This window comes from Hoplias malabaricus, chromosome 8, assembly GCF_029633855.1.
Source record: "Hoplias malabaricus isolate fHopMal1 chromosome 8, fHopMal1.hap1, whole genome shotgun sequence".
Lineage (NCBI taxonomy): Eukaryota > Metazoa > Chordata > Actinopteri > Characiformes > Erythrinidae > Hoplias > Hoplias malabaricus.
In genome coordinates this window covers 20,102,816-20,125,964 of record NC_089807.1, presented here as the reverse complement: position 1 = coordinate 20,125,964, position 23,149 = coordinate 20,102,816, and the positions used below count along the sequence as shown (strand labels likewise).

The window sequence follows — 23,149 nt, the reverse complement described above, 5'->3', positions numbered from 1 at the left end:
AGAACACTCTTAAAGAACAATTCACAGAGCTACTTCAAAAAGGCAGTTCCCAGGACTAAGTAGCAGGTAATCCCAAAGCCTCTGTACCTTATGTAGACACGTATCCACCACCTCATTGCACACTTTTTCCAAGTCATCAGACACCTCCAGCCTAGCACGTATGAAGGCGCACAGCTCCTCGTTGCTCATCACGTCCCAGATGCCATCACAGGCCAGCACCACAAACTCGTCCTCAGCCTCGGAACGCACAATCTCAAACACCTCAGGCTCGGGGGACACCAACTGCTCCGTGGGGCCTTTGCCTTCCACGCACTTATAGTCATAGTCGCCGAGAGCCCGGGACACAGCCAGCGAGCCATTGACCCGCTGAATCATGACTGAGCCACCAGCGTTCTGGATGCGCTCTTTCTCACGTGGGTTGCACGGCTTGTGGTCCAACGTGGAGAAGCACACTTGAGCATTACGGCACAGTAATGCCCGGGAGTCGCCACAGTTAATGAAGTATAAGTGCTCAGGGGACAGCAGAACAGCCACGGCAGTAGAGCCACTGCGATCCATACCGTTGCGCAGGTCAGTAAAGCTGCGCATATGCTCGTCAATGCGCAGGAAGCCTGCACGGATGCCGCTCTTCACAGCCTCCACAACTGGTGTGTCAGGTGAAGGAGCACCAGCTCGCCGAAGCTCTTCCGCTGACCCAGCTGCCACAATGTGCTCAAGCAGGTGCTTGGAGCAGTAATTGGCCACACGAGAGCCTGCATGCCCATCGTACACAGCGAAGAAGGACCAGTCGTCCAGACCATGAGGTAAGCCTACCGTGGCAGTGTGAGCATCCTCCATCTCCACCCGCCAACCCTGCATGCTGCTAAGGCCGTAGCGCAGGCCATTGCCCTCGCCATGAGCATTGTGTTTCTCCGTCTTGGGCTTGTCCAGGAACGCCCCCATAGCTCAGGTCACTTTCTAGGATATAGAAATGTTAAAATTAGCATAGTACAGTATTAATCCGAACATACAATCTACACTGCCATTGTTTTTAATCCTCTAAGCATCTACACATTTTTGGTTTGAGACCCCCCTAAAAAAAGCATTGAATAGATATATGTTTAAAAGCTTTTCTTTTCATGAAGCCTGCCTGGAGCAGAATTTGAAAATGTTAGGGACAAAGTTCACACTGAAATTCAGTAGAGCCCAGCAGCTAACAAATTTTTCAAGAAACCTTCAAGTACAGGTTGTAGACTCAACATATATCTTGCTAATGTTTTCATACAGCTGTGTTAAAAATTTTATATGTCCACACTAACTGAAACCAGAGCAGTGGAATTTAAAATAGAGTGCTGACATCCATTCCAACTACTTCATTAGAAAAGCTGAAGAAGCAACATCATGTACATCCAAAAGCAAGTAACTAGACAAAATTGCAGAGTACTCATAAATGGCTCAAACAATATATCCGTAATCCAGTCGCATAAAAAAACATACACACAATATTAGCTTTAAAAAATTATGGGTCTAATTTAATTAACTTATTTTAACCTATAGAATTTTTACTTATGCAGTGAATCCAGGGACGTATACTGCTTGAAAAGCTAGATTTTTTTAAATCTATCAGTTCTATGGGAACTTTAGTGTCAAATCTCAAGTAACAATATTTCCAATGTTTTGACTAAGGAAGTTATAACATTGCTAAACTATAGTTTGTAAATATAGACACTGCACATTTGGGGCAATGTTAGAGTAAAAATATCTATAGAACATTAATATTACATCTTTGAAATGTTCCACTCTAAGCAGGTGAATATAGAAGGTATAGAATGAGTGTTCATCAATGGTTTGCAGCTCACCACATTGTGTCACACTGTGAGAGAATTTTCAAAGAGTTCAAAACAACATTTCTCAACACAAAACTTCCAGATTATTAGGCAATACTTGGCTTTCAGGCTATCAAATATCAAAAACACTATTAATGTGAGTGATAATTTTACAGCACTGTACTGTACTAATATTTGTATTTTAATCTATATAATTGTTTAAAATAAAGCACTTTGTGCAAAATGCCAAAACTACATAGCACAAGGGATGAGACTCCAGTGTACGATATTTTACCGTTACTATTTTTATCCGCCCTGGGACCACAGGACATTAAGTCTGGAGCCCCGGTACGAAGGATTGACTTGTATGTGTCAGCATAAAATCGCTGTAGAAGTGTATATTGGGATTTTAAAGAGACTGAGACTGTGATTTTAAATGCTGCTATTATGCTGATTGATATATGTTCCTAGGAAATCCATGTGTATTTCAGTAAGAAAATTCCAGGCAAAACTGTGTGGCTACATGTAGGTTGTGTGCATGTGTGCATGCTCTTGAGATCCTGCTTGCAGTCCAGGTCTCCACTGGTGCATAATGAAGAGGAGAATCAGACAACAGCCACAATGGACTATTGAGGATCTGAAATCTCTTTTGTATGTAAAATTCAGATAAAAGAGCAAATTATTATTATAGCATCACATCAATGTCAAAAGTAGAGGATGTAATAACACCAGATGAAATATATAAACCTGCAAGTTTTAACATTTCGCATTTGTAAATACCCATCTTGCAAGCGCCACAAATGTGAAAAACCCGAGCACTGATATTTGAGCACAGAAATAGCCAGAGGAAAAAGAACTTGTAACATGAGGGGAAATTAAAATCAAGAAGCTAAAAAGCATTCAAGCAAGACTGGGGAGAGAAAAAAAGTTGAGAGCGAGACTTTGATCAGTTAACAAGCAATTCCTTTCTCTGTGCTGTCAAGTATCACATTTGCACCTATCTACTTTTGACGTTGTTTCCAAATGAATAAACAGTGCAATTAAAAGGGAACGTGATGTAACAGTGGTAAACATGCCTCTGTTCCAACACTTTTTAGTGGAGCAGACATCATATTTTACATTTGTTCACAATATACAATTTAGTGCAGTCTGTCAAAACATTGAAAATATCATCTTATTTGCTGCGCCACATTGCCCCATTTTAGGGTCACAATACACTGGAAATATTTTCTTTATAATTTTGTCCATTAAATGAAGAGCCTTAATAAAACAAATATTTGTATTCATTTTTCAAAAACACTGTTTGTATTATTACATCATTATTATTATCAGATGTATTGTATTATCAGAGGTAGGAATCGTACAGAGAATCAAAGAGTGAAAAATTACTTCCACATATGGCCCAGAGCAACCCACGCTGAGTTGGAAACAATAATGAATATGAATATAGAAGTACTAGACTTGCTTTCCAACAGACAGTAATAGAATTAACACCAAAGTAAAAAGCTCTGAGTGAAATAAACATGTTGAGGTTCTTGGCACTGAAACCATGGTGTGGGTGTACGTTGTGTACGTTATGTAACTAAGGCATAAAGCTATTAAGGACAAAAGATTTGAGTAGGAGAAATATTTGAAAACGTAAGCTTTAAAAAATTTGTATTTTACATATATAGCTGAACAGTAAAAACTCAAATTTGCTAAGATATTTTACAGACTTTAAAAAAATGTCCTAAATTCCTTGTTGCTTGTGAGAAGGAAAGCTATTGAAGCAAACTGTCTGAGGAACTGGAAAAGCTCTTGACCTCTTAAAACTATCAATTTTTAAATCAACCCATTAGTGTCAAATCTCAAGTATGCACAATTCTCTCAGACATGGTGTTCTGTTCATTCAGAACTAAAAGTGGAACCGAAGCAACTGTTCAAAATGGTGTGAGAGATAAAATGTGTCACTCAGCTCAATGACAAGATTTGTTTCCTCCTAAAGCTCTCACCCTAGCTTGGGTGTACACACACTGTCTAGACATAGTACCACTTGCAAGGTAAAATGCATTTGAGAAGAAAAACCGGATACATTCTGACTTAAAGGGGATGTTTACGATGGTGGGGAAACCAAGTTCTCTCTGGTTTGTTTACATTCCAAAGCTCCACTTTTTTTTTTAAGATGGAATGGTATGTTTGAGAAGAAAAGTGACTGTGTGGCTGAAGTTTAACTTGTCTGCAAGCTTTTAGTCACTGTTTGAATTACTACAGAAACTAATATATAACGCAATTTGTAGCATTTTGCAGCAATTTTGGTAATGCAGACAGCTGTCTCCCAAATTTGTAAAAAAAAATAACGCTCCCTCGTCTACAGTAATAAATAAGGTTGTGGTGGGCATTAGGGGCATTGTAATTTATGTTTTTATATTTCATACCAACGTCAGAGGAGGGTTTTTTTTCTTCTCCACATGATGACATTACAATATCTCCTACTTGATATGTTGTCTTTTAAGTGCTGTGCACTGTAGGCTCAGCCAGACACTCCACCCACACAGAGTCTGATACTTTCAGTGAGTTAATCTGGCCTCACTGTCAGGATTCTGCCAGTTGCATTCTGACTGACTGTACATCTGTACATGCGCATATATGCACATTCTGGTACTGGTCCAATGTGAATCATAAAGACTTCTACAAGTCATGCTAACATAGCAGACTTGTGTTGTTACTTTTGCGTGTCAGTCAAATTTCTTTGCCCTCAGTAGTAGGTGGTTCTTGGCTACGTTAAGTGGCGGAAGGTACCAGACTCTTCCTAGAGATTCTGGCAATGCAAGACTATGTGCATCCTGCTCCTCTAGCTATTCACTGGTGGCCCACTGCCCAACATGTTATAGTTTTCTCCATCATACTCACATCAACTTCGGAAGGTGTTGCTAATTAGAACATTAGCTGCTTCAGGTGTGTTGGGAGCAGAGAAATCTCTATAATGTTCAAAGTAGTGGCCCAACAGGACTAGAAAATAAGACACCAATACTCTAGAAAAATGTTTAATTGGCTTTATCACTTGTTAGTCATTTCCAACCATAAGAAACAATATTTTTAAAGAATTACAAGCAATATATTCATTATTTCAATTGAACAGTAATTAAATATTTTATATTCAGACACATTATTCAGTATTATTTTAGGACTACAAAAGCCAGCTGATCACATTTCACAACCATCACATCACTATAAAAAAAATAAATAAATAAATACATTTAATTTGACTACATTTTAAAAAGCCATTGGACTAAGTTTTTATTTTGATGTGCTCTATAACATGGGAATTTTAACACAAAGCAGTGATTTTTTTTTTACAAAATATTATTGCCTAATGTGTTTCAAGCAATAAAAAGTTCATCTTGGAATTCAGAAGAGCAAGTACAATTTTAGAGCAAATGTGTATTTAAAAAAGCCCCACTCACCTGCATAGCAACCTAGAACTTTTTGTTATTTTACCCGGATGAGCTGTCCATGTAAACGCAATAGTCCAGTAACAGATATCACTAATGTTTTCCTGATGGCCCGAGAACAAATCCCGGTAATGTCCAAGTAAGCCTATGTGCAACTACAGCAGGTAATTATCTGGAGAATTCACTCTCATGCCATGCCTCCTGCACATGCTACACAGATGCCGGCCCATGCCTAAACCATGCGGAACATTTCCAGGTGTGAAAACATGTTCTGGATTTATCTCAGCTGGCCAATATATAATTTGCTTAATAAGGTCAATCTCACAGTAATGCTGCTCCTGGGTCTTTTCTAGAAAGTCTAGAAAGAACTGTATTTCTGTCTGTCTGAAAGCAATGTACTTCTTAGCATCAAGAATACTCAGTCTACCATTGCTGAACAAACTGTTCACTGACTACAGAATTAATATGATATTAAGTGGGCTGCTGTTTATAAAAAAAAAAATACACCCGGCAACATCTGATTCCACTTTCCTATATAACCAAGTGTTTACACTAAAGTTAAAAAAGGTTATTAAAAAAGTTATTTAAAAAAAATTAGTCATGTTGGCATTAGCAGTGACTACAACATCACTGTTTTAATTCCAATAGTGCAAACAGCAGAGTTCTGGAACTTGGAGCACACAGTCAGCCAGCAGTGAAAGCAGGTCAAGCACATTGCCAGCTCAGTCACACCACAGCCCTTATTGTTCACAAGGGCAAGCTTCTAAACAAGCAACTACTGAACAGAACACATGTAGAGCTACATTATATCTTTTTAAAAACAGTAATACAAAAATGTATCTATGTATACTTTAAAATAATTCTCACTTAATAAACTTAATTATTTAGACCATGCGAACAGGGCACTGGTCCAAAAGACAAGGACATAGAACCACTAAAATAGTGTAAATAGTTGTACATCATATGTAAAAATGGGAGAAGAAAAAATATTTACCCAGTAAACTTTGGTCTGAGAAGAATATATTCTCCTATAAAACCTTTGTGTAAGGACTAGAAAACACACTGTAAAGAACTTTAATTGGTTTGCATAATGGCTACAATGTCAGTTCACAGTACACTACTATAACTTTTTTTTAAAGATTGCAAAACACTAATTTGTAAATGTGTTCATTCTCTCAAGAAGAACCATATTATCAAAAAATTCTAGCTGTCATTCAACTTAACTAGATTAACAAATAAGTCTATTTTAAAAAGGCCTGAGGAACATAAAGCTCCAAAATGGGCTGTATACACAGTGTACTCCGTATTTCTGACATACTTATCCCATTATCATAAACCAAAAATGCCAGACGCTTAGTTTCATGCCAGCTACTGCAGTCCAATCATTTGGCATGTAATGATGTCAAAAGGCAGCCTGTCAGAGCGTCTGCGTCTCACACCCATTGAACTATAAATAACCCCTAGCTAGGATTGCACACTACCCACATTCCGTTCTGAGGCCTCTGGCCATGTATTCAATTTCCAATCTCTCGCTTTTCATCAATGGGAAACTATAATTTCCTGTCAATTCCAACATCCAAAGAACTTTAATAGACCTAGTTAGAAGACCCTTATACCTCAAATGCATACATCGATCAGCCATAACATTATGAACACCTTGTTTCTACACTGACTTTGCATGCTCACTCACTCTACTCACTGAAAAAGAGCACTTTGTAAATCTACAATTAGAGTGTAGACCAACTGCTGTTTTTCGTACTTTCTTTGCCCCTTTCATTCTGTCCTTTGATGGTCAGAACCACCACAATGCTACTGCAGAGCAGGAGTGATTTGGATGGTGGACCATTCTCAGCATTGCAGTTATGCTGATGTGGTGAGGATGCTGTTAGTGTGTGTTGCGTTGGTTTAACTGGATCAGACAGCAGCCCTGCTGTAGTTTTAGACACACCTGTGTCTACTCAGAGACAGTAGCTTATCGGTAGCTTCATCGTTGGTCACTGGATGCTGCCCAAAGGATGCTGTTGACTGAATTATTTTGGTTGGTGGACTATTCTCAGTCCAGTAGTGACCAGCGCAACACACACTAATAGACCACAACTACAAATATCACTGTCCCGCTGAGAAGGATTCACCAGCCAAATCATACCTGCTCTATGGTTGTTGTTTGGGGGCCCTGCCCATAGACGAACAGGGTGAAAGTAGACAAACAATGCATGCAGAGCAGCAGATGGCCTACGGTCTGTCACTGTACAATTACAAAGTGCTCTTGTGTGGTCAGTGGAGCTAAGAGAGAATGGACAGTGAGCATAAAAACAAGGAGGTCATAATGTTATGGTTGGTCTATGTATTTAGTTTTAGGCTTGGTTTTTAAAAGGGGCTTCCATTTAGGGGAAGGCATTATCTGAAGTCCAGTATGATGTTTAGTATCAAAATAAAGTGCAGCATACTGAACACCTGTGTCCTGACTTTGCATTTAGCACACTTTGATCATACGCTGCGATTAGCATCACACTACATTGAAAAGGCCAGACAACAATAACCAAATGGTTATGGATGTGGGTGGCTTCACAGAAGGCTTTTTTTTTTATTAAACAAAAATAAAATATATTCGATGGGAACAGGAAGTAGGACAGACCTTTGAAGGCCATTTTAATAATGGCACCTAATAAAAGGTAAAATGGCAAATTTTTACCACATTTACCTTATTATGATTCTGTTAGAGAATAATGCTTTAATAGATTTTTACTCATTAAATGCAGGTTAATCAGCCAAGTACATCTTACTGAATGCAACAAAACCACAAAAATCCACAGGTTCAGCTACATCATCTCATCATATAGGCCAAGTTTCATTAACATGAAGGTGGGTTTTGATATTATTTCTGAACAAGGTTTTATTCTGCAGAGTAGAACACTAGAGAAAGCATTGAAATATCTGTTTTTAAATCTGATACGCAACCTCGAGGGCATACAAAAAAAAATGCTATATAGCATATGCTAACTCCTCTCAGTCTATAAATAGCCTCTTCATCATTACCAACTCAGTTCTGTAACACAGAGACTCCTTTACATGTGTAAAGATGCCCTTACCTGACCTTATGTTGGCCTGCATTCAACAGACAGGCACACAGCTGCTCTAACAAGGTCCCTACATTCCACTGATGCGCACAGAGGAGGCCTACATAGTCCCAAGATGTATGGCACTGCAATGATGTAACCACTGGACCACTGTCATATGTTCCGTTTCCATGCCTACCATGCCTGGAGTGGCAGCTAGGAGTGGTTTCTATGGCAACAGAGAGCTTCAACAGGGCACTTCAGTGCATCTTTGCTGTGACCAGTCCTTTCTCTGGAATGGATAGTGCAGCAGGAGAACAGAAACAAAAATTCACAGTGGACCAACAAGTGCAGGTCTGAACTTCAAACTGAAGCCCACATTGAGAATCTTTTTCAGTTGTCTTTTAAGCGCATGTCTGGGGCTACATGAATCTTGATTAAAAGTTTAATCTCAGTATTATTAAGACTAATTCTGTAACTATTATTTTTCAACATACCAAAATCCTTTTTTGAACAGCTAAAAGGGAATAATGGAAAAATAATCTTAAAATTAGCTTTCCAATTTGCTTGGAAAGATGAGAATGTCTATATTATGTAGTATTTTTAGTAAATATTTTTTTCTTCATTAAAAATCAAGTATCCAAAAGTGGGTTTATATTCCTGTTTTGATTTGGACAATAAAGTAATGTGCAGGCCTGGAGCTAATAAAAGGAGTGTGTCTTACCTCTGCTCTCAATTTTGCAAATTGGAAGCAAAATGTTCATAGAAGAACTGTTATTTTTTGTTTTATAATTTTTAACATTTAATCAGTATTTTACAAATAGTACATTTCATTTGCTCCAGAAATTTGTGTTGCTGTATTTTGTGTCTGTCCACATTGACTTGGAAGGTGTATAATGAATTTATTTCAATTAAAAATTCTATTGTGAAATGTTTCTGCGAGCAAAATGATTGTCCAAAGTCCACATTCAGTACAGATGAGATATTTATTAATTGTCCTGGCAGATTAATTCTACTTGTCTTGCCAAGCAGACGAGCCCTAATGTAGAAAGACTGTAATCTGACACGATTCCCCACTAAAAATAAACATACTAGTGTTGCTATGTTACTAGTTTTTTTGCACCATTCAGCAGGACAGCTGGACCTTTTCAAACTGCAGTGGAACGGGACACCAAACCAATCCTTCTGAAGTGTTAAGAATTGAAGTTAGCTGTACACTAAGGTTTTGGTGAAATGGAATTATAGCCATAAGACACCAGCTAAAAATCATAAAGAGGAAAGGGGGGACACTTTTATCTCTCATTCTACCACAGTGTTAACCAACCTCTGACAGATGGTTTGTCCTGCCTCTGAGAATCACAGCCCAGTCAGCATTAGGTTTTGTTCTGTACAGTCCTGTCTCTTTTTTTTTAGGCAAATTTAACATTGCCATAACTATTCTTAAAGACTCTCCCATTAAAGGCAACAGTCACGGTTGTAATCAAAAATACATTTGTATAAAATACAGATGTTTCCTCGCCATTTGCTGCTCTCCACTCCGTTTGGAAACCGGTGTAATGTGTTTAACTACTGGTGTCTGTAAATGACTTAACAGCTAACTGCATTACCAAAACTGCTATAAAACTAAACAATTCAAGTTCAAACACGGAATAAAAATGCACAGACAAGTTATACTCCAGCCACAAACAAATAACTTTTCCCTTCAAACACAACATTCCACATTAAAAGACGCTTAGCTTCTGAAACCACTAGAGTGAACTGCGTTTATACACAGTCATAGGTGTTCCCTTTAAAGCTTTTTTTTTTTCAGGCTGTTTAGATAACTATGGTTACCGTAAATCTTACAGTATTCTTAATTCTGGATCTCCCGCACTTAAAATAAAATGTTATCTGAAGACTGAAGAATGAAAATTTATAGAATGCACAATTTTTTATGGGCCAATTTACAAACTTTGGGCCAATACAACAACTGATAATAGCACCTTGTAGTAGCCAACACCAATATTAATAAGCAATAACTATATTTTTGTAAATAAAGCAAATTCACATTGGTTTAAAGGCAATAGGACAAGCCTTTTCAGTATTTGTATTTTTACGTTTTTAGTTCATTTATATATTATCAAATATTTACTGCTGGTTCCGCATGAATGGTATCTAGAGGGCTGCTTAATGATTGTATTTTGAAAAGGACGGCTCCTGCACTGTGGTATTTCAGAAAGTGAGTGAGTGTTTGTAATTGTTCATCATTGTGTTTCAGTAATAAATTCAGAAGCTGAATGACTGTTTTATATAAGAAGGGCTTCTGCCCTCTGGTATTTGGGAGAGTGTTTGAACAAGTGTTTTTAATCGTTTATCATCGTTCTTCGGTAATAAATTCAGACGCTGAAGGACTATCAATTTTCATGTTTCTATATCAATTTTCACTGTGGTGGTTGTGGAGTACCTTTCGTTTAACTCGCTCTCTTTGTTTGCATGTACTGATTGTTGCTGATATTTTAAATAAGTTTTCATGACGAAGAAATTTAATCCCAGAAACTGCAGAAACAGTGAAAAACAGACACACAGCAGACATAGTTGTGTATTTACAGGCATCACTGCACATGCGCAAGCACGAAAAGGGCACCAAGTTATCGCTTATCTGCAATATAAGCTAAAATTTCTATATTGGACCGATAACAATAACTAAAAAATACGCATATCGGCAAATTATATATCAGCTGCCGATAGTGTTGTTATAGTTTCCTGTTTAATCTGTTTTGGAGTGTATTTTGGCCGGTATGGTGACTCCCGGTCACAAGCGCAGAAACTTTCCCTCGTGCGCAGGGAGAACCTTGACTGTCCTCGCACAAGGTGGGTTATTCTTCAATCAAAGTGTATTTTTGTTTGGGAAATGTTTTCTCATTTGCGAGAGCACTGTTCTTTGCCTGACACGGTTTTTCCTTACACAAAATTATTTTCTCTCAGATTTTAATTGGATGCGACGCCATAGACCAGGCTGGATAAGCGGTTATATACAATGAATGAATGAACATACGAAATTTAAAATGTTCCGGCTTTCCCACCGCTACAAGCACTGTTTTAAGCCTTCTAATGGGTTGAGTGCAATATGTTTATGAATTTATTTTAAGCTCTTCTTAATTGACCTTTTTACTCTTTCTGCTTCTTTAAACTCTTGAGGTGGCAATGCCCTAAGAATTTTTTTTTTAAAGTAGGATGTTCTTTGTCACAGTGTGCAAAATATTAATATTTTGATATATATCGAGATCGATCAATACAGAAAAACTTATTGTGATAACATTTTTGGCCATATTGCCCAGCCAGCTCTAGCTGCCGATATATCGTGCATCACTAGAATTTTATTTGAGTAATGACAAAGCTGGTCTCTCCAAAATATTTGTGAGAGGAGACATTTGTTATTGAACACAGTTGATTGCTCAGTCATAGTTGAGGCAAATCTTTATTTAAGAAGACATTTATACTGAATTCCTGGAAATAACTATTCACAAAGACTGCACAATATGTAGATAAAGAGAAGATTTATGTGTGAAGCTTTTTATATTAATGGTTACTTGTGTTATTTCTACATGAAAATTTGTCAGGGGCTTTTGCTCAGTTAGATCACATTTTATGATATGTATTCATACATCTCTCAATAAATACAACTACATGGCAAAGACCCTCAAACATCAATGTTCTCAAACTACCAACATAACCCTGGTTATTATACAATGAACAAACACTGTTGATTGATGATTGTGTGACTGCTGGAATTGCCAGCTTGTTTGAGTTAGCCTTTAGCTTAGCCTCCACAGGTGTCATATTTATTGTGACAGGTGAAAGGACTGTTACAACAGACACATTTACAGCTATGTTCCTTGTTTTCACTTGGTGATTTCAGATAGGGTAAAGCAGCTACAACAGAAATTTGTTTACAAATTTTTACATTTGTTTAAATTATTATTTTTTTTATTATTATTATTATAATCATACACAAGCTGTAAAATATCCTATGCCAAATCCATTAGGCCCACCCCATGTCTCTTCCTACTGGCAGCCACATAATTTCTATTGTTCCAATCCTACAGCTACACAAGTTTGCTGTGGCCGTTTATGATCAGATCAGCAACCAGCTACCCTTAACATCTACAGTTACTCATTAAGCCCATCACATGAATACCCAAAGTATTTTACACTTAAGTATCAACAAACGTAAGTCCACACTGGCCTCCCTGATGACTAAGGTTGCACCTAGTACCACTGACACCGTTAATGCATGCTTATCCACAACCACTTTCTTGACCTTTCAGCTGTTTCTGATAACTCCTTCACAGCTGCCCTTAGTTTCCAGAACCTGATGCCGAACTGCACAAGCAGGGATGTGGCAGACTTGGCTACAAATCCCCTAACGCCCATCTCCACTGGTCTAACATGTGCCTGCCACCCACGTTCCCTCACATCAGCTGCCAAGTCTGCGTATTTCTACTTCTTCCTTTCAAATGCTTTGTCTGCTGCACCCTCAAATGGAACTGTTAACTCTATGAAATAAACTATCCATTACATTCCAACATCCATACAGAGAACAGCACAATATCTGGCCTTACTGTAGTAATATGGTGACATTCACGACTGTAATCAAAAAACAATTTCTGTAAAATTCAGACATTTCCATCATTTAGTAGCTCTCCAATCTGTGTGCTGGAAACCGGTTTAATATGTTTGCAAGTGTCAGTAAACACATGAAAAACAAAGTGGCAAACATTCTAGGCTTTCACAGACAGTCACCCGGAGTGGGAACCGAACCCACAACCTCCAGATCCCTGGAGATGTGTAACTGTGACACTACCTGCTGCGCCACCGTGCCGCCCTAAAACAACTCTAGTTAAGCCCAAATTATATTTGTGCCGTGAACCTATGCAATAGGCAATACATTGACACAAACCCATACACTGTAGCCTAGAGCATACCCTGATGTGCTCCTCTCCAGAAATTAACTACACAAACTAAACGTCACGTTGACGCAGACATTAACAACTGTGATTGGTCATATGGAACTGAAGAAATACAGAAACATGAACTCCTATTCTCCACACACAGAGATGCAGACAGCAGCACATTTATGGCAAGAGATTTCCTCAGACATGATGTGGGCGTCTGGGATGAATAAAAATGCTGAGTAACAGAAAAATAACAAGACACCGGACCACACAGGAAAAACGTGCCTGCTTTGTATTTGTTTCCTACCTGGCACCTCATGTAAACGATGCTCTGTCCCAAACAATGACCTACTGCCTAAATAATGACTTTATATAGTTATAAAACTAACTCTACTACACCATTACATTGTGTACTACGTAGTGTAGAGGTAGATATTTTAGTTTCTGCCCTAGTGATGTGGCCATGCATTTGTAGAGCGACACAGACACCAATATCAAAGCATAAACACTCACAACTGAGTAGGGCTCTTGCGTAGCCAATGGCGTATGCTCTGCGTTGAGTCAAAGCAGAAGTATAAATCGGCCTTTACAAACAAGTTAAACTTCAGACACTTACAAATAGTTGTTTTTCTCCTCAAACATATCTTTCCACCTTAAAAGACATGGCACTTATGAACGTAAACAAACCAGAGAGAACTGCAGTTTCCCTCATTCATAGTTTTTTTTTTTTACTATTAGAGCCTTTCATTTTCTAATATATACACTACATGTTGTTTCTAAAAAAATTCAAGTGAGACAGAGATTTTTATATTTTTTCTTAATTTAATTTATTTTTTTTCCCTGCATATCTTAAGAAAACCAAATTGTGAACCACAATACGGAATATTTTATCAAACTGTGACAAGAGTAGATCATTAAACTATTCTCTTTGCCTATTTAAAGGAAGTCTGATTATGATGTCTTCCAAACATACACTGATCATGAACCTAGAATTGTTGTCTTTTTTCGATGTGGGTCCAAGCTTAGCATACGAGATTTTTTGCTTATATCAGCCATTGCTTCCTTTCAAATGCTGCTCACATAAGAGGAGACATCGAAGGATACATCTACATTGCCTTTTAAAATCAACCAAATGGAGGCACATCATCAGGCAGTATTTTACACAAACACTCGATTTCAGACATGACTGGCTAGTGCCCTCCCTCAGAATATATCCTCAGTAGACAGCATTTTTGTTATATCAGATCAGCCAGGGTCTATAGCTTAGATATAACGCTGAACATGAGAAAAGTGAAACAGGAAATTTAATAGGATTTACTGGACATGTGCAACATGTTATAAAGTCATATTTACAAACAGAGAGTGAACATGACATCATTTTGAATATCCTGTCAGATACAGAAAGGAAAAAAATGGACAGAATGCAAAAGCATTACAAGGTTCAAAAGGTTTCCAGATACAGCAGTTAACAAGATAACACAATTTTGTAATCCACTTAGTAGATACATGCAGTGTTTGATTAGCATCTGACCAGAAGCTTTCTGCACATCAAGGGATTTGGAAACAATAACAAAATGACAATGAACATTACTTTTTCTTTAGAAAAGCACACCACCATATGACAAGAAATTACATGCAGAATTGTCCATACAAACTAATTCACTCTCCTGATCTAATCTCATAAATATGGACAGTGAGTGTTAATTTAAAAATGATCTGAAAATCATGACATTTTTAGCACTGTCACAGATATAAAAGAATCTTTAAAAAAACCCTGTAGACTAGAAACACCAAATGTTTTTAAAATTAATTGTTTTATCATCATTATTCAGTATTCAAATCCACAAAAATACTTCACTAGTCCTATGCAAAGGGAGACCTATTCCACTGAACCTACATGACTTGATTCTGCTTTGCTCTTTTGGTTTTCCACTGGCCTAATCTGGCACCTGGTCCCTGGAACTAGGTACTATTTAGTCCCTGGACGCTTTCAGTTCCAAACAAGCCTGGTCATGAACTGAATCATGCCATGTAAACCCTGCAGAGCTCTGATTGGCCAGAGAGGTCTGTCAATCACCATGAAATCCAGCACAAACTAGCCACTCTCTAAAATCTCTGAAGTTAAAGCAGCTTTCACATTTGTTTTTATCTGACTTACAATTCCCCCAGGAGCTTTAAAGAGGTTCAAACTCTCTTGGGGTCGGTGGTTGAAAAAAACCTCCAGCGAAAGCTCAGCGCAACAAGAAAAATTGGTCTGTGAGAACTGGGGCACCGAGCCATGTTCAATCCAAAAAATTAAAACAATACCCATATACACGAGTAAACATATTCAATGTGAAACATGAAGCTTTAGATGACTGGCTGTTTGCATTTCATAGCATTGTCCATTATAAAGGGATAGGTAGGTTGTTAAAGAGCCAGGGTGAGTGCATACCAGGGGTTTATTAAAAAGAGTCAAATGCATACTTATGTTTAGCTTTCCTTGAGAAAATACATGCTCCAGACCTATAGGTGCTTCAAAAAGTGTGACTGCGAGAGTCGAGATGAACCAAGTGGTTCCCTCTTTGCACTTGTCAGCATCTCATTCAAATGTTCTACTCCACCATAAATGGTTCAGATGAACAGTGTTGTAACACTGACAAAAGGTAAATAACAATGAGAAAAGTAATTAGAGAGTCCTGAATGTAAGTAAGTAAACATAATTAATGAAAACAACAACGGTGCAACAGTAACAGTAAAAAAGACATTTAATTTAATCAGAGGTTTTAAGTTGGAATATTCCTGACAAAGTGAAAGCACCATTTCCCTGGCTCCCACCACCCCCCCCTCAGCGCAGAGAAGAGTCACTGACCTGGGATAACATTTCTAGAATAGCCATGAGTTTAGAGTCCTAGAGTCCTGTTGAAGCCTTTCAGCAGCACTTAGTGTTATCCATATCTGAAAAATCAGTTCAGTGCTGATTCTTGTCTTTTCTTACTCTGTGTTAGTGGCTGTTTTAATGATGAGCACGTTTTTTTTTTCCCTCAGCAGAACATTGTTGTGTTGTCCTAAATTTTGGTAGTGAAATCCACCATCTTGCTTAGAGCAAGAATTTTTACAGTCTTGTTGGGAGGGAAAACAAACAGGACTTGACTTTTTGTAATATTTTATTGACATGACAAAAAAGAAGGTAAAGGAAAAATAAATTGTTCAACCATATAACCTAATAAAGCATTAGAGTGCAGGGAGGATATCACACCAACACCGCTATTTGTACTGCACACAAATATGGTTATTTACATATACTGACGTTGATTAGAAACAACCACTATATCCATAAATAAATTGCATATCATAAAACAGAAATTTCCCTATTACCATGAAAATAAAAACATTGCATTAGACATGTTTTCAGAACAATAAGATAAATATATAATTTTCTAAATATGTTTGGCATAATGATATATTTTCAGCTAATATAAATATATTGTTAATGATCATCGTCATTTAGTCCAATTGACCTCCCTCCCTTTTCATAAGACTTTGTTAAACAGGCCCTCTGGATTTTTGTGTTTTAAATAGTGAAAATGATAGCATTGTAACACTGCCCATGTACAAGGCTTCTTCTTAACTTTGTGTTTCATGAACAAGTTCCTCCGAGTAAAGAATGAGCTTATAGTGCCTGCCTCTCACTGAAACCTGCCACATGCTCAACAGAACACCACATCCTTCTCAAAACTCATACTCAAGCCAAACAAATTAATTAGTTTTTTGTGGTTATCATCATTTTTATTGTCAGCAGAGCAGGGTTGTCCTGATTCATTAAGAATTGTTACTAGTGTTGCACAGTATATCAATACTAGTAAAGTACCTCAATACTTCGAATATTTAATTAAAAGCGGTACAATACCCCATATAATTGATACCTGTACTTTAAGAAGCAGCGCTTTAAAATAAGAGCGGTATTTCCAATGAGTGCGCACAGTGCTTCCTCTCTCCCTTAAAGGAATATACTGTAAGAATTGGCTTTTTTGTCTCCTGAGCACCCCCTACCTGCTGCTGAGTGTATTTCACGTTTACAGTACAGTGTCGTGAAATCAAGTCTCACATTTTTCTCTCTCGCTCGCTCATTTACTCACCTAAACACGACTGGCTCTCGCACACACTCTCCCTGTCTATCCCTCTCTAACAAACACACACAACTCCCTCTCTCTCTCTTTTACTCACTCACTCCTTGAGTGATGTTTACAAAAGTAGAAAACGGCTACAAACAGCTGATTTTGAGCCGGCTAAATAAAATAATGTTGCCGACATGATAAAACCCATATATCGCTCATAATACACACTGGACCATGTTATTCCAACCATAAAGTGTAACTTACGTGGTACACTAGCAGTTATAACCACAGTAAACCACAGACAGCAAAGCCCTTATTACCAGAATCAATGTCCAAAGCTAAAACCTGAGCTAATCTGGCTAAAGTAAACAAGTGCTAGCACTCGCTCTCGGTCATCAGTAACTCTCAGAATTGGATTACAACACTGTCCTCAACTAAGCTTGGGTTCCACCAACTTTAGTCATCTAAGACACACATTAACCGGCTAAAAAGCACTTATTACCAAAATCGACGCCTAACGTTAATAAATGAACTAATCTGTCTAAAGTTAGAAGCTGCAAACCCTAGCTCACTGCTCAGTAACTCTCAAAAACTCATTATAATACTTGCGTCAACAAAACTCACCACAACACATGAAAAAGGGGCAACAAACACGTACTACTCCAATGTGTGTCTTCATGTCTGTTCCAGCTCACTCTACTGTGTAAATTCAGTCCAGTATTAACTCTTGTACGGCCGCTCATTCTCTCACTCTCTTATTCTCCTCCTTGCTCTCTCTGCCATATAATGTCTGTACAAGGAATACGGAGCTAGATTTTTCTTGTAGCTAGGCAACCATCCACCTGTGAACTGTGCCCCATTAAGCGATACCCATTTCTCACAAGAGTTCTCTGCCCCGTGATTCCAAAGTTGCTTAGTGCAGTAAACCAGAAGAGGACCCGGCGTAGCTGTAACAGAGACTTCTCCCTATTACAGCTTTGTGGATCATTACAATAATTTAGAAGCTGTAACTATAAGGTAGAAATACTATATAGTGTCCCTTTAATGATTTTGCCACTAGTTTTAGTATATTTTCCGACTTGTTAGCGAGTTATTTAAAAAACAAAAAACCCCAACTAGCACCAGCGACTTTCTGTACACACCTTAATTGAAGAGAATCGCTGGTAGCAAAACTTGTTAGAACACCAGGACTGACTGTGCGCGGAAGAGACAGCTCTCTCCGCTGATTGTCTGCTCCCATAGACAGCGCTCCAGGAGACATGGCTCCCTCAACGCGGCTTGTCTGCCCCAGAGACAAAGCAGCACAGTTGGTCCGCACAGCAACTCACGCTGATCAGAATGAGCTCCGAATGTGCAAAATAGTGCTGCCAGAGAGACATTTGCTTCCTTTTATGTTGAACTTATTCCTTTTTCTGAACTCCGGAACTGAGATCCCATAATTTATTGAGATACTCGGCTTTATTCAAACAGTAAACACGTCTTATGTATGTATGACATGGGACCGAAGGCGCGATTGGACCCAGAAATTGAGAAACATCACGTGGCGACACATTTAACAAGCAGATATCAGTCATTTTAGCAAGTGCCCTTGGTTTGTAGAGGAAGTACATTACTTTTCCTGATGTTTTAGATTTTTGTCATGGTATGCTTTCAGTATCGGTGTTGAGATATTTAGGCAGGTATCGTATCGAAGGTCATAATTTTGGTATCATGACACCATTGTTACAGATGCCAATAATTAGTAATCAATAAGTAGTATTTGGTGACAATATTAATTTACAGCAAATTTACAAGAACGCAACTATTACACGCATCCTACTTTAAAAAAAAACAAAGTTTGTGGCAAGTGCAGTAGTTCCCGAACATTTTCTGCAGTGGGTCCTTTATGCAGATAAGACTATTTTCAAACCCCACATACTCCAAGACAGTGCTAGCAGTGCTCAAACATGCCCCATTCATTGCATAAAAATTACTATCATAAATGAATAAAGCATACATAAAATAAAACCACTTTTCAAACAAATCAACATAACGGGCATATAATTGAGACACCAAAGAAAAAAGAAAATCAGATGTATGTGCTCAGGGTGCTTTTATCTGACGTTAGCAGACTGCGTCATTACTAAACAACTGCATTCATGCAACGTAAATGAATATAGTGTACAGTCCTCAGCTAAATATTTAGAAATCACTTTATTAATATAATGCAGCATTCATAAAGCAACCTTCACACAGACACCCTTTTCTGGTCTTACGGGTGGTCTGATTCTGTCTGCTCTGAAGCATGTTAACACATCCAGATGCACTGCCAATTCGGGAATGTTGTCCTGAAGCCACGTATGCAGGCATTCTAAGCCTGAGCAAGTCCATTTTTGTTGAGCAACTGAACACTGGCTAAAAACAGCAAGGATATGTCCGGTCTGCAAGGGTTATCTTTCAGCCTAGCCTGGGCTCCTGTTTGCTTACCATGCTTGAGCATGGCACATTTGATGGTACTTTCTGCTGTTGAGCTGCTCAGGCGAGGCCAGTTTCTGAGCCAGGTGTCCAGAGGAGTCTGCTCTTTAGCTCTAGACACTGCAAAACACTGCACTGTTGTCTTATTTTCAGAAGGCCTCATGGCATTGCTTGGACACTGTACTAAATAAAAACGTCAAAAACACCAGCGTCCACTCTCATACATGGTCAACTCTGGAGGTTTCTACCATTTCTACCAATCAAAAAAGTACTGCCTGAGGGACACAACTAGATTACAAAAAGTTTGTGTGTGTGATATGCACACTGATAGCAAACTAAATGCTTTGATCAGCATGGAAACGAATTTTGGGTGCTGATTCTAATAACATGAAAAATGCTGGATATTGATTAATGTTTGTCACGTATGAAATTTGAGCTACTCTGATTTGTATAAACAAGTTAAATAAATAAATAAATATCTCAACTGCTTGAATGGTAATGGCCAAAATGTGAAATAAGATGGCTAAGGGCACCACATAACAGCAAATGCTGACTCTTGGATTAGAAATTAAGTAGGCATGGGCCCAAATTTATTAAGAAAGAATTAAAAACTGGAGGAGAAAGCTTATCCTTGTAGATGTGGCATCATCCTTTCTGAAACCTAGCTGCACTCCTATGAACCTCAGTCATCAAATAAATTATAAATCAATTTCGTCAGCAAATTACTTAATTAACTTATTTAATAAAAATCAGCATATTATGCAAATATGTCAACAATTTTGTCAATGCATGTCAAGACTGCAAAATAACAAACCTATCAAAAAACTAGCAGAGTCATGTTACTTTATTACAATGCCCAATGAGACATCTTTTCAATGCACATTGGGTAAATGCTACCATAGAACAGAGAAATATATGCTGCATAATTCAGTAGCCATTTTTTGTAAATGCATGGACTTCGGTTGTTTTAATGTTTTTCCAAATATGAAACAAGACGACTTCAGAAGCTTATGAAGCAAATCATTAATAACAAGAACTAGAAACAACAGCATATAAACCATTGACAGTCATATTATAACTTTACTGAACATTACAGGATAGGGGCACTGCAATGCATGATAAAGTAATAGTGTGAACTTAGAAGAAGAGTTTGCTTTAATTAACATAGTTTAGCCAATTTGGTCCAGGTTTAACCACCGTAATATAATTCAACCACATTGAGACCAAACTAGTAGTGAAAAATAAAAGTAAATAACATCCCTTACCAACTCCAGTGGAGCTGGCTCTCTTTTGCTTGGGCTATGTAAAGATAAACAATCTGGAATATGCCATTTTAAAATGTTGTCTAAAGCTGGATGGATTGTCCAAAAAAATGAATCAAATGGGAAGCAGACTACTTTAGTCTTAAAATATAAAATATGTCGGCTTCAAAAATTCTGGAAAACAGAAGAATGTTAAAGGTCGTGACAATTCTGAGATTACTATACCTGGTAATTTGAGCTGTTTTTTATAAATGTTGCTATATTTATGAAAAGACAAGACTGGAAAGTGGCTGACGAAGGGAAAAAAATAAAAAATAAAATTTTACACCAACAACAGCATTTTAAGCAGAGTATGTTATTTATTTACCAGCTGTTAAAAACATATTATTAATATATTATGAGACTTATGGTATGGGCTACACATCTGTACTCTATAAAATAACAACCAACACCTAACAGTTTTTTTCACCCAATTCTTAAGAAGCACAATGGTCTATTCTTGGAATATTACATTAGGTATGTCTAAGCACGTGTAGGTTTGTTTAAGTTCAGCCAGTGTTCAACCACTGACAGAGAAAAACAAAGACTATTAGAGAAATTCACCAAACACTTGCTGGCTTTAATGCAGCTCTCCCGCTTGTTGGCCTTATCTCAGTGATAAACAAGATAGACTATCCAGTTTTAAAAAACCGTCTACACCTGAAGACTAGTCAGAAATATTTTTTAATATTTCCAAATGTGGTGATATAGAGTGCGCCATTGTACATTTAGATGGAGTCATGTACTGCTAAGGTTAGTGAGTAAAGCTGGGGCGCTGAGTTAAGGTTAGCGGGTTAGTCTCAGTGTCAGGTGTTACAAAACACAGCTAAACCACTAGCTAACGCTGGCTAAGCTTGTCGGCTTGGCAAAAGAACGCAAATAACTTACATCTCTCAGACAGCAGTTTTCCCTCCACAAGACGCCACGTACCAGGTAGATGATCCGTCGATATTCTGAACGCAAGCCAACTCTCTAAACATCGATTATTTTTGCTGCTTTTGGTGAAAACGCTCGGCTAATGCTAGCGCAGCGCTGCTAGCGGTTAGCCTGCTAGCTAGCAGTCCTGGGCTAAAACGGGGGATTTCACACGGTCACCTCGTACTGAACCCTAAACACACAGCGGCTAACACTGTGAGGTTTTACAAACATATTTAACAGCCCTATCGCCCCTGTGCCGCCTGTTTCATTAGATATAAATCCGACTAATCTGTGTAAGATAATGTGGCGTTTCTGCTAGCTACATGTTAACGGACAGATGACGTCCTCTCCATCACTGACGACCAACACTTCTGAACGAGGGGCGGAGCTCTACAGCGCTGCACTGGAACAAAATTACACATGTGTGGGGGGCGGAGTCTCCAGCTCCAGAGCACTGCACTGGAACAGAATTACACATGTATGGGGGGCGGAGTCTCCAGGTCTACAGCAGTGCACTGGAACAGAATTACACATGTATGGGGGTCAGAGCCTCCAGCTCTATAGCGCTGCACTGTAACAGAATTGCACATATGTGGGGGCGGAGTCTCCAGCTATACAGCGCTGCACTGTAACAAAATTACACGTGTGGGGGTCAGAGCCTTCAGCTCCATAGCGCTGCACTGGAACAGAATTACACATATGTGGGGGTCAGAGCCTCCAGCTCTATAGCGCTGCACTGTAACAGAATTGCACATATGTGGGGGCGGAGTCTCCAACTATACAGCGCTGCACTGTAACAAAATTACACGTGTGGGGGTCAGAGCCTCCAGCTCTATAGAATTGCACTGTAACAGAATTACACATATGTGGGGGCGGAGTCTCCAGCTCTATAGCGCTGCACTGTAACAGAATTGCACATATGTGGGGGCGGAGTCTCCAACTATACAGCGCTGCACTGTAACAAAATTACACGTGTGGGGGTCAGAGCCTCCAGCTCTATAGAATTGCACTGTAACAGAATTACACATATGTGGGGGCGGAGTCTCCAGCTCTATAGCGCTGCACTGTAACAGAATTACATATGTGTTTGAGTGGAGTGTCCATCTCCACAGTGCTGCACAGTAAAAGAATTACACATGTGGGGGGCGGAGTC

General features: G+C 38.5%; 1 protein-coding gene across 1 annotated transcript in view; it reads right to left on the bottom strand.

Annotated features, from left to right (window-relative positions):
- ppm1ba (protein phosphatase, Mg2+/Mn2+ dependent, 1Ba) overlaps nucleotides 1-22,362 on the bottom strand; it is a 31,603-nt gene extending 9,241 nt beyond the window's left edge. Inside the window, exons 1-2 of the mRNA XM_066679024.1 lie at nucleotides 21,967-22,362; nucleotides 88-957 (exon numbers count right to left, since the gene is read on the bottom strand). Of these exons, the coding sequence (XP_066535121.1) occupies nucleotides 88-942 (855 nt within the window). The 5' untranslated portion in view covers nucleotides 943-957; nucleotides 21,967-22,362. The remainder of the gene's footprint in view (nucleotides 1-87; nucleotides 958-21,966) is intronic.
- Between the last annotated feature and the right edge of the window lie 787 nt (nucleotides 22,363-23,149).